The sequence below is a fragment of the Siniperca chuatsi genome, linkage group LG9 (genome assembly GCF_020085105.1).
Source record: "Siniperca chuatsi isolate FFG_IHB_CAS linkage group LG9, ASM2008510v1, whole genome shotgun sequence".
Lineage (NCBI taxonomy): Eukaryota > Metazoa > Chordata > Actinopteri > Centrarchiformes > Sinipercidae > Siniperca > Siniperca chuatsi.
In genome coordinates this window covers 15,449,555-15,461,812 of record NC_058050.1, presented here as the reverse complement: position 1 = coordinate 15,461,812, position 12,258 = coordinate 15,449,555, and the positions used below count along the sequence as shown (strand labels likewise).

Genomic DNA, 12,258 nt, shown 5'->3' with positions numbered 1-12,258 from the left:
CACTAAGGCTGCTTGTTTATAGCCTGGTCCGCAATGTAATGCAATCTTTTTGAATTAAGAATCGCGCCTTAAGCCTTATTATGGTTTTTCAAAACTTTTTATGATTTTGAATTATTTCAGGTTAATTCACAGCAGCAGGGTTTTGTAACTATAACACAGAAGCAAAATAGACCCTGGACTATGCAGATATCAGTCAAATAGCAGGTTGTATTTATTCTATTTATTTTTAGTAAAATGTTAATATGTTAATGAAGGTAAATGCATGTTAATCTGGACCAAACAGATTTCGTCCCTGTCTTCCATCCTGTCCTTTACTGCTAAAGTAATTCTTACACCGACCAGTTGAACCTCGGCTCGATAAAGCGCAAACAGAGTAGCGTTTGCAACAATGTAACAGCCGTGGTTGCAGTTTTTTTTTATTAGCACACTAAATGTTTAGGGAAATGGTTGATAAAAAGTTAAAGCCATAGATTGTTCCACGAATCACAAGATTAACAATCACACTGATCAATTATTCTGACCAGAGTCTGCAGGCAACAGGATTCATTTATAGCCTCTGTATCTCTGCAGTCATCGTGCTGCTCTCAGGACTGTGCGGTTTGGGCTCAGAGCCTCACAGCAATAATAAATAAAGGTGTGGTGAAGTGCTATTCCCGCTGAGATATGGTATTAGGATGGCTAATTGTGATCATTTTGAAAACAAGGACTAACTAGGAAAATTATTGAAAGCCCAGGAGGCAAAGAGGCAGTCAGATTTGATTTGGTGCTGAAGCCACTGAGCTAATTTTAAATACTGAGACCACACCATGTCAGCATGTTAGTGTCTACAGTTTCTCCAGGCTAGACTAACCACAAATACTCTCTCTCATGATGTGTTTATTGTTTAAAAAAAGTCAGGCCACTTATTCCTTAGCATACTATGCTAGCTTCTTTGTATGAGCACAAAATATAACATATAACATGCTGTACCTTTTTTCCTACATTCACAGGTTTCACCATGACAACCTCAATATGCATATTTAATAGGATTCATGTATTTGATTAGGCTATGTAATTTCTCTATTATGTATGGTTATATGAAAGAGTCAACATGCAGTGAGTGGAATACAAACATGCTGGGTGATAAAAGGGGAAGGAACCAATCACAGGGAGGAATTTGTGAGATGACAGAGGAGTAGATGAAGCATGAAGCTTTATGGGAAACTAGATACAACAGTGTGCAGCAGATTCCTCCCTCCACACACATGCATGGACACACACACACACACACACACACACACACACACACAGATACACACAAAGGTCAAAGGTCAAGCTGGCTCTCCTCTCCTCTCCAAACGGGGAGGAACTACTGCCAGGTCAGGAGGGGGTCAGGTTTTGAATGACCACAGAGGGTTTGAGGCTCATAAAGAATTTATTGGCTACTCAGATAGCTCTGAACAGGAAGCAACATCAGAAAATGTATGCAGAAACAGCCATGGAAAAGTACAATATGATCTGAAGTTTAATTTTGCATTAAAAAGTGAGGAATGCGATTGTACACTGTGTATATCATATGACAAACACCCAAAGATCAAAGGTCTGGTTCTCAGTATGATTCTGAATACAAATATAACATTTTAACACTTAATCAAAAATATAAAGTTGTAAAAAGTATAGAAAATGCATCACTGCAAGCTGCATATTCTGTTGTATCAAGCATCTTTGGATCTCAATCATTGAAACACATCTTTTCCTCTCTGCTTAGGACAAATAAGAGAGACCACAATAGATACAGTATGGATGCTAGTCTTCCCAAAGCTGCTGGACTGAAACTGAAGTAAATCAAATGTTTCTGGGGAGAGTCTGTGTGACTGGCAGCACTGACAAACACTGCCCACCACCTGCAGCTCAAGTAAAAAGCTGAAGCTCTTCACACAGCTGCACTGACATTTCACCACAACATGCTATACAGTTCAAAGGCTCGGTCTTTTTTACCTGGGTTGGCTGATACTGCCTGTCAAAAGATGACTAATGAATGACTGACACCTTTATAAACAATATGACAATGGGCTGCTTTCAGGAGGCACAGGTTTCATTTGATGTAAGAAGTGAGGTTTTTTTGTTTACTCTTGCCAGCACTGGTACATTGCTTGCATCAGACAGGATGGACAATTGTGTTTGTCATTGATTTTACAATAGAAACTGACTCCTTGAAACAACTCGGTTGCTCAAAGACAATACACCTGGCACAGGAACCTCCAGAACAGTTTTATATAATTGCCTTTTCAGCTATTAATAATCCCTGTTTAGATTTACAAAGTTGACATATTCATAAACTCAAAGTGCTTGCATCATTGTAAAAAAACAAGACACTCCCAATGTGTCCAGTGAGTCAGTCACAGCCAGCATACTTAAGTGCCAGAGAAATATTATCTGGAGTCAATCAAAAATATGATCATGCGTTCTCCGCTGACTTTATTAGTCTGTAAAGACCCGCTGCTCCATTAAAGCATCAACTCCCCGTCATCAGCAGCATTCAAAAATATATATAAACACACACACACACACACACACACACACACAAAAGCTGTTAGAGCAATAAACGTCAGTGTGGGTGTTGAACAACAGGCGGGTTTGTGTGGTCAGTTATAAATAATTAGCAATTACTTCCGTATCTCTGAACCTGCTGCTGTTTCCGTATTAGTTTCCCCCCGCCGGACAACAGGCACAAACTGTAGAAGTAGAAGTAGCTGTAATGCGTCCGATTCCCGAGGAGTTAACGTCGCTCATTTCAGGTAAAATATCATAAATTATAGCATATTTGTACACGCGGGTTGTTTTCTTTGTTCTTTCATGGCTCGTTGCAGTCCAATTTGTAAGAGACCGTTTTGTTAAAAGAGGAAGCGCAGACTCAATATGGATGCCTTAAGTTTTAGTCCAGTTGCATATCGTCAGCACGCCATAGAGCTTATTTTTCATTCAAACTGCTCACTTCTGCTGATAAGCATCAAACAATGCGCAGTTTCACGTCAAAGCCGCAAACAGCTGCGTTTGGAGTGTGTTGTTGTTGTTGTGCTTTGAAAAGGTGAGACGCTTTGTGCCGTTTGACTGCCAAATAAAACGCTACAGTCAGCAAGTGATATCAGATTGTGTGACTCTTTTACCTCGTATTTGTTGTTTAGATCTAGAATATTTCCTCTGTGATGGATTAAAAGGGGAAAATCTAAGCAAGAAGGCAAAAGAGAGGAGGGAAGCCTTCATCAAACGGATTAAAGAGGTCAAATTGGGGTATGTCTGTTTGCAATGTACATCAGCATGTCCTATGTTTTTGAATTTGGTTATAAATATTTCACTTAATATTGAAAGATTTGAATGCAAAATGTGAACATTGTTAACACCATTTATTGTCTCCCCAACAGCTTCCCACAAGATTTCAAGGACAAAAGTGAGTGTTAGTCTACTCTTTATAATAATCCTGAGGTTTATATTTAAATCTGTTACACCAGTGATTCCCAACCTGGGGGTCAGGTCCCACACAAGAGGCCACAATATGAATATAAAGGGTCACAAGACGAGTCAAATTTATTATATCAGGATAAAAAAAAAAAAGATGATTATCAACATAGACTATACGAAAAATCTAAATTCTGATACTCAAATTCTGATTACTTTTCTCTATTATTAGCTTTTTTTCTGGTGAAATACAGTATAGTTTTAAGTGTCCAAGCTTTAAAACTTATCCAAACAGTCTGAAAATGGAAAACTACTCTTCAAATGAACTGCTCACACCTCACACACAACAGATTGGGAACCACTGTTTTACACCATAACATGAACCATTACTACACAGCACTTTCTGTTTACTCTAGTAGGTGGAGATGACTCAGATGATGATGAGGAAGTTGACAGTAACAACGATGGAGGGTCTCTGCAGTCGGAGCGCACAGACAAGGATGAAGAGGCTTGCGAAGGTAAGCCACAAGCACTTAGCAAACGTCCAAAGGTGACTTGCTAACTGCTAACAAGCTGTGGATTAAAGAATTGAAAATTGCATCTTGGCATGAAAATATACACATCTTTGGGTCTGCTCCGTGGAGAAAGTGACTTTGAGTGGCACAATGAGGGAGACATTCCAACTGTAACTTGGCAACATACTTGGGAAGCAATTTGGGGGCACAAGTGTTACTCCCACCACCTCTTTCACCCCACCCCTTTGACAGCTAGAGCGTGCTTTATTGCTCTCAGCCACAGTCTGGGGCCTGAAAATTACTGCCATGGCTGTAGTTTGAGGAAAAAACATTCCTCAATATACAGTAGCTTTAACCCTGTATGCTCCATCATGGCAATATATGCAAGATTTTGTATTTACTTTTTAAAGTATCAGGGGAAATCCTGGTGATTAAGGGTCTGGGGTTTATGGGCTGTAAGCAGCTGCCAGCTTTATGGCTGCTCTTTCACACAAAGCAACTTTGACACAGCAGTTGAACATTTGCATTGAAGCTACATGCTGCAAGGGGAATCTCCTCCAGTGAGAGGCAAAACATTACTTACTGGAGCCTCCATGGCTTTTGCTACTTCATCAGTCAAATGAATACATGATAGCAAAGTTAATTAGAAACCTGTTTATGTGTAACATTTTAAAAACAAATGTAATTTTCACTTTTACATATTAAAAACACTTTGAAAGGATGATGGGCTCAGAGAGAACACTGAACCCACTTTGTTGGGTTTCCTCAACTCTTTTCCAGGTGCCCAGCAGTCCCCACCTGTGGCAGCTCAGGACCTGACGTCTGTCTTTAAAGCAGGATACCTTGAGAAGCGCAGAAAGGGTGGGTGCTCTGCTATTAAGATAAAAAAAAAAGTTGTATTGATGATATGTCCTACAATGTCTTCTTCAGGCAAAACATCAATGTGAACAAAAAGCAGGCTATTTATATAGACAAAAATTCCATTTTCAATACACAGCTCTAATTGCCCTATATGCTGAGAGTATTGTTCGTTTTCCCTCCACAGATCACAGCTTTTTTGGCACCGAGTGGCAGAAGAGATGGTGCGCTCTAAGCCATCATATCTTCTACTATTATGGCAGTGAGAAAGGTACTCCAGTCAGTTATGAATCAGATACTCTGAGAACATTTAAATGAATGGATATTTGGCATTCTGTCAGATTGACAGTGACATTGCAGTTGTTGTATCTGAACCATTAATGATGATATTTTAATTTCTTGTAACCAGACAAGCAGCAGAAGGGGGAGTTCAATATCGATGGCTACAATGTCAAAATGAACAGCACCTTACGGAAAGACTCAAAGAAAGACTGTTGCTTCGAAATTTCAGCTCCAGACAAGCGAGTCTATCAGGTGCGCTCGTCTCTTGGTGATGGCTTGAGTCATTGCTCTTCTAAATGTACGTCCTAAATTGAAAAACAAATGTGGACTTGAGATGTGTCGTGTTTAAAACTTGGCAAGGCATGTGTGTACATGCACTTCATTAAATCTTTATTTTTAAAACCTATTCATTCATTTGACACTGCTGCCTTTGCAATGGCTCAACCTGACACGCATATTTAAAAAGTCTAAATGACTGTTTCTAACATTCAGGCTCTTCCACGTGGAACATTTTACTATGCATAAATGCAGTATTATTTGTTTATGTTAATTAATATATGTAGAACTGCATATTGCACTGACTGCAGTTTTCATTTCTCTCCTCTTTCATCACAGTTTTGTGCGTCATCAGTGAAAGAGGCGGAGGAATGGGTGAAACAGATAGACTTTGTTTTGAGAGGTTTGAACTGTTTCAATCATAAAAACTCATTATTGTGCTCTATAATGTCAGAAAGAGCAGCATTTGTTTCTTCATGAATGAAAACCCCAAAATGAACAAAATTCTCTAAATATTATTGCCAAATATTCTGTGCGCGTGTGCATAAATGTTCCCCTGTTTGTAGATATGACAGGCATCATCCCAGAAGATGAAGAGGAGGAACAGCAAGTGTACGATGATGTTGGAGCGATCGACGAAGACATCTATGAAGAGCTCCCAGGTCCGACCACGCATTTTATCACTGCATTCATCTCTTTGATATTGTTTTCTTTTTTTTTATTCAAAGAGTTTATTTTCTGCCATTGTATATTTCCCTGTCCACTAATTAGACAGAAAATCTTCATCTTTAATTCATAGCACACTTATCCATCAATATCTTGTCTTGTTTCTCCAGAGGATGACATACCCACTCCAGCAAAGCCTCCTCCAAAGGTGGAGCCAGTAAGAAAACCTGCTCCTCCTGCTGCAGGTACATAGCACAGAAACTTGTGTCTGGTTTCAAGACTGCATAGATATGAGTTTCATATTTTGTTTGTGGATCAGAGTGTAGTAACTTTCAGTGTGTGTTCTGTCAAACATTATTTGTGTCTGTGAGCAAACTCAACCTTCTGAGCTACAGTTAAGAAGAAGTGACATTTACAGAGGAAGTTTCTGTTAACATGCACAACTGAAAGTTAACGCAATGCTGGAAATAACTTTTTGCCAAGTTGACCAACTTCCTTTGTCAATAAGTGACATATTAAAGTTCTGTAAGTGCAAAACTACCATGCTATCTAACTCTGTCTATGGAAACATTCCTGTAACAATAACAAGCACTGAGGATCGCCACCAAACAGGAAACGTTGCCTCTTCATGTCACTAAATAGGCTGAGAGGTGGAAACATTAACTGCCAAGAAACTAGCTGTTAATAATTGTATACAGCATACGATATAGAAATATTTATAGTTTAAACCGTAAACTATAAATATTTCTTAGCAAAACAAAAATCGCCATACTATACAATTTTATACTAACAGAAAATGATGCAATACATATGCTGTGCAAAGGCAAACAAACTTTACAATAAAGCCGCAACCGATTATTTTCATTATCGATTAATTTGAAGATTATTTTTTAATTAATTGTTTAGTCTACAAAATGTAGAGTCCAAGGTAACATCTTCAAATGTCTTGTTTTGTCTGGCCAACAGTCCAAAACTTGAAGAAATTCAGTTTAAAATGATATAAAAGCAGCAAATACTCACAATGGAGAAGCTAAAACCAGAGACACTGCAAATTAAACTTAACAAAGATACAGCCAGATAATAGCTATTTTTTTGTTTTCTGAGGTGTGCCTGGAGCTGTTTCACCCCCATCCACAATTAGTTTTATTTTGTTCCAGCTGTGAGCTGCACGTCCATTTCTTTTGTGCATTGCATTGTGGGCGAACAAAGTCCATCAACAGCACACTCAAAAATCTCTGTTTTTGTATTTTACATACTGACTGTTTTGAGTATATTTAATTTTGTCACTTTGCCAGTGTGAACATACTACATATTTCCTATTTCCTAGGTAGTTTGAACTTGGCTCAAAGCTACTGGCTCTCTACTGCCTCCTGTTGGTTTTGCTGCACACGAACAATCACTGCTGTGTCAGACCTGTACAATTAATGTGATTACTCTCAGTAGAAAATAAACCACCTACTCTGTTTCCATCCAGTTGATAAGAGCACAGACTACCCCAACTACTACCAGGGCTTATGGGACTGTGCAGGGGACCTCCCAGATGAGTTGTCCTTCAAACGTGGAGATGCCATCTACATCCTGAGCAAGGTATGGTTAGGGGAACCCTGCTTGTCAGGTAAAACATTGATGAGTGTTTTTCTTGACGCACGGTAAAGCAAGGATTAGCTCAAACCAGCTGTAATGCAAAAGTTGTGAGATGAGGTTTGTAGTCAGAGTGGTTCTGCTGGTCTCAGACCACCTAAAGTGAGTTATTTCTAGGCCCTCAGAGAAACTGACTGTTCATATCCTTTACTGGCAACACCTGGCCCACCGCCTGGAGGTGGACGACTGATGGTAAGAGGCAGACTGGGCTAGGTTCTCTTTCTGGCACTGTGATGGGGATTAGTTGTGTCACAACGGAAACTGTTTTAGTGCTGTTGGCGGGGGCTGGGTTTAGCTGGCACACGATGCCATTCCATCACTTCCATCTGGACTGTTTCAGCACGCTGCCACTGCTGCCATGCCAGGCGGTGAGCAGCCCTCAGCCCACACACCTCTCAGACGTCTCTCTCACCTCGCCAAATAGGAATGTGTGTTCTCAGGAAACCCAGGCTCAGTCCGCCACTCTATTCAGAGCAGGTGAGGACGTGTAGTGGACGCACAATTTCCGAGGCTTGTCGCCTAGGCGTGGGTGCCAGGTATTGAGAACTGAGGGGCCGTTCTTTACATTTATTATGTAACCAAACAGGAGCCCTTTTGTGCTTAACTGGTTCATATGAGCACAGAATTGGATTTTGTTGTGACACATTTAACAAGCTTGTTTTTAAACATCAAACTGCAAATTAGTCAAGGAATTTTATACTTTTACAGATGCATGTCGACCCTGTGGTTTGTGTAAATGTTTTTTTGTGTGTGAAAAAGGTGTGAAATGTGCACCATCTAGACTGGCTATATTTTCTGTCTGGTTTGGTTTCTATGGAGCATGTAGTCAACTGAGGCATATGGTTGTCAACTGGCCAAGTCAGTTTCCAGATTCAAGTCTGCCATCTAGTGGCACCTGAAAGCCACGAAGACTTAAAAACGTGACTGAAGGTAAAAACCTGCATTATAAATTTGACTAATAATTCAATTTCTTTTTCAGTCAGGAGCACAGGACGTAGGCTGCAACTACAAGTTATTTTCATTATTAATTACTCTATTTATTTTTCTGATTCATAGATTAAATGCCCATCAACATTTGCCAGAACCCGAGGTGACATGTTTAGATTTTTTTGTCTGACCAACAGTATAAAAGGCATCAAATGTTCACATTTGAGAAGCAGAAAGAAGCAAATTGTTAGCATTTTTGTTTGATAAATTACTTAAGAAAATAATGGATTATCAAAATTGTTAATTTTCTGTTGACCAGCTAATTGATTAATTGATTCAGCACTAATGGAAGGAAACAAATACACAAAGCAGACAGACCCATCAATGCTCAATGGCCAAATGACTCTTTATTACTCCCGCTTCGTGTGTGGAAAAGGACCACGAATCAAGTTGCCCTTTCACTCAGACTGGGAGTGCCATTAGCTGAAACCTTGGTGTTGGGGGTTGTGGCCTGCTGTGAGGGCAATGACCATAAAACCTGTCTGGACTGCAGCAGCCAGCTGCAGCTAAAGGGACAGTCAACCCCCAGTCGCTCCCTCCTCCATCCTCCCCATTCTCCTTTCTCCCTCTTCCTTGCGTCCCTCCCCATTCCACAGGCCAGAAATAGCTGTAGTATTACAGCTGCGAGACCCCCAGTCAGGACCTGGGTGTTGATTATAGGGCCTGACTGGTGTGAGGGAGAGTGTGTTGTCCGGATATGCTGCACCACCCCCCTGTTCAAGTCACAGCACATAAAACTAATCGAAAGATGTAACATCACACTTAACTTAAGTGATTAGATGCGTTGATAAAATGTAAACCCTGCCCAAACATGTTGCTGCTGTTTTGCCTGCACATCTTTTCACCTTATCACTTGTTGTACAATTTGTGCTTTTAAACTGATGCATGAGCTGTGGAGCGTTTCATTTGGTAGAAGTAATAAAATTATGGGACAGTAGTATTATCCAGTTTAGGGCATTTGTGCTAATTTGTGTGTGTGTGTGTGTGTGTGTTGTCACAGTGTGTGGTGTCATTAGTCGTCCACAGCTCTGTATATGTGTTCTCATGTTGTGTCCCACACTCACTCAAGCACGACTTACTTGTCAGCCAGAACTACACAATGAGGTGTTACTGTTTTTCAAAGGCTAGCTGCAGGAAGTCATAATATACACACACACACTCTGTCTCGCACTCTCTTACACACACCTTGTGTCAATCTGCAAATAATATATAATACATATCCCTCAGGTGCCTTTGCAATCAGGTGACATTTTCTGTTTGTTTTTTATGATGTTTAATTTGCTGTTAATAATTTTAGATGACTTTTCACTGTATTCATGTTGTGACATGGACAGTAAGTCAAGCACCTTTTTTATCTGGCATGATGAATGGCCTATCACCAGACAACTGCCAATGCTTGCCATCACTATTGTTGTTGTAATCTTCCTGGGTCTAATACTACCATATGATCACTTGCATCCATTACTCCCTCCTGGGAATAACTGGACACAGATGTGGTCCCTCCTTGTCCCTGAGTTTTGGCATAGATTTGAAACATTGTGCAGGTTCCTCTTCCTTCAGCCTTGTCAGAATGTGATCTCCAGTGTTGATTCATGTCCTGGGAAGACTTTGATGTGAGGTCAGGCTCTTGGCCAAAGAGAGAGAGAGAGAGAGAGGGGTATTCTCCTCACAGTGTCCTCCTCACATCTCAGCATGCTGACAACCATTTGGAGCGATTACTTGTCATGCTGTGACAGATTTATGTGTGCTCTACGCACACTGAGGTTTTTTGTGTGGAGTGGAGGGAAGTGCGTGCAGTCTCCAAACCAACACCGGGTGGAGAGGCAGTACAGGGAACAAGAAATGTGAGGTTGTTGGTGGGATGTAGGTGTTGTTTTGGAGGTGGGAGTGAACAGAAAACAGGAAAACTATTTTAAGGCTTTTTATGCTTTTATTAGGCAGCCAATAGTGGTGAGATGAAAGGAAATGAGGGCAGGGAGAGATGGAGAATGACATGCAACAAAGGTCCCCGACCGGACACAAACTGGGGACATTGTGGTTCATGGTTGGAATCCTAAATCTAGGCCACCAGGGCGCCATATCCTTGCTAATTCATCTGTTAGACATATTGTCACTATCAAGGTCTCCAGAACAAGGGTTTTGTTTTCAAAGTAACATAGCTGCTTTCCGTACCTATGTACCTTTCCCATCAGACAACATTTTAAATTTTAAGATAAACCTACATGAAACAAAAGAGATGAGGAAATGTGTTTCCTCAACACACTCTTATCATCCTCTTAACATCTCCACTTTTTTCCAGGAGTACCAGAGCTTTGGCTGGTGGGTCGGAGAGAAGAATGGAAATATAGGAATTGTCCCCAAAGACTACCTAATGGAGCTTTATGCTCAATAAATACAACCCATGTAAGTTGCTCAGACATCATGACTGCAATGAACAAGTTTTATTTCTTACACTTATTTGCTCAGCACAAATCTAAAGGATAAAAATATGTAACTGGAATTAATCTGCTTTATTTTAACTGGTACATTGTGTCATTTTCAGGATTATTCCCTCCCATATCCAGTGTAAGAGACTGATGATTGGATGAAGAGATTTTCATATGACTGAAATACATGTTTAAGAGTATTTTTCTAGTATCTGCACGTTGCACTGCTTGTTCGTATTTATTTTCTGTCCAAGATACAGTTTTTCCACCACACCATTTCATGCTCAGCTTTTGGCAAATTTGGTATTTGCAAATGGCAAGATGAATAAAGATTTAAATATATCTGTTGTATGAGAGCATTTTTTTTATTCTTTAACCTGCTAGTTAAGCCACAAGGTGGCAATAGAGTCTCTTCAAAGGTCATAGATTACCTCTGTGACAGAGATGCTCAAGGCAGAAATACCACATGCCAGTTTTTTTTGTCTTTTTTTTTTTTTGGTTGCCTCCGGACACAGATTTCGAAATTATGTTTACAGACTAAATTAACAAAGACAGGGGAAGAAGGTTAATAGCAGAAATTAATTTAAAAACCAGTGTGATGGAGGTTTGTTGAAGTATTCTGGGGGAAGGACACCATTAACAAGCATGGATGTAAGGAATATGTGCATTTATCAAAAACATTCCCGACTACTGAATCCCATTATTTGCCATCTGTAATGCTGTGAAGTAAACACCAGGCCACTGTCAATATCAAATGTGTGCACACCAAATATATGTACACAACCTCCTGGATAAATGAAAAATAATTTATTTTTTTCATCTGGTCAGCACTTTTGGTCCAAGCTTCAAAGAGATATGGGTCTTTTTTATGGCACCTGGGAGACTTTGCTGGGCAGAGGATCACAGCGTGGCAGATGGTTGGCTGTGCTGCATGCCTGAGTGAAACGGCTGAGGTGCACTAATAAGACAGCCACCCACACAGATAGCACGGATGCTTATCACCCTCTGAGGGGTTGTTTGACAGCAGGCGAGGTGGCGTTAGCTGGGCAAATCCCTCCGAGGTTACATGCATACTACATATCTTTTTACAGTCTCCTCACTGCAATACCAAAGTTCTATTACAATTTTATCTCTCAGAGTAATACGTCCTTTTTTGGTTTGCTGCAGACAAA

At 40.2% G+C, this 12,258-nt stretch overlaps 1 protein-coding gene across 2 annotated transcripts; it reads left to right on the top strand.

Moving 5' to 3' along the window:
- The first annotated feature begins 2,617 nt into the window (after positions 1-2,617).
- On the top strand, positions 2,618-11,428 carry skap2 (src kinase associated phosphoprotein 2). Of its 2 annotated transcripts, none has more exons than XM_044207467.1 (13): positions 2,618-2,777; positions 3,165-3,270; positions 3,402-3,427; positions 3,855-3,953; positions 4,731-4,811; positions 4,996-5,079; positions 5,218-5,342; positions 5,706-5,769; positions 5,933-6,028; positions 6,203-6,277; positions 7,507-7,619; positions 10,960-11,063; positions 11,203-11,428. In XM_044207467.1, exons 1-12 carry the CDS (start codon positions 2,738-2,740, stop codon positions 11,050-11,052), a joined length of 1,002 nt encoding a protein of 333 aa, XP_044063402.1. In that variant the 5' UTR covers positions 2,618-2,737; the 3' UTR covers positions 11,053-11,063; positions 11,203-11,428. The 2 variants fall into 2 exon arrangements, with proteins under 2 accessions (XP_044063402.1, XP_044063401.1); XM_044207466.1 differs by having other exon boundaries at positions 3,852-3,953.
- Positions 11,429-12,258: the final 830 nt, after the last annotated feature.

Bases quoted from the DNA above. Each gene is read 5' to 3' on its own strand.
- skap2 (XM_044207466.1), top strand. From the start codon at position 2,738: ATGCGTCCGATTCCCGAGGAGTTAACGTCGCTCATTTCAG. The intron at 3,428-3,851 runs GTGAGTGTTAGT...TGTTTACTCTAG, and splicing joins ACAAGATTTCAAGGACAAAA to TAGGTGGAGATGACTCAGAT. The intron at 5,080-5,217 runs GTACTCCAGTCA...TCTTGTAACCAG, and splicing joins CTATTATGGCAGTGAGAAAG to ACAAGCAGCAGAAGGGGGAG.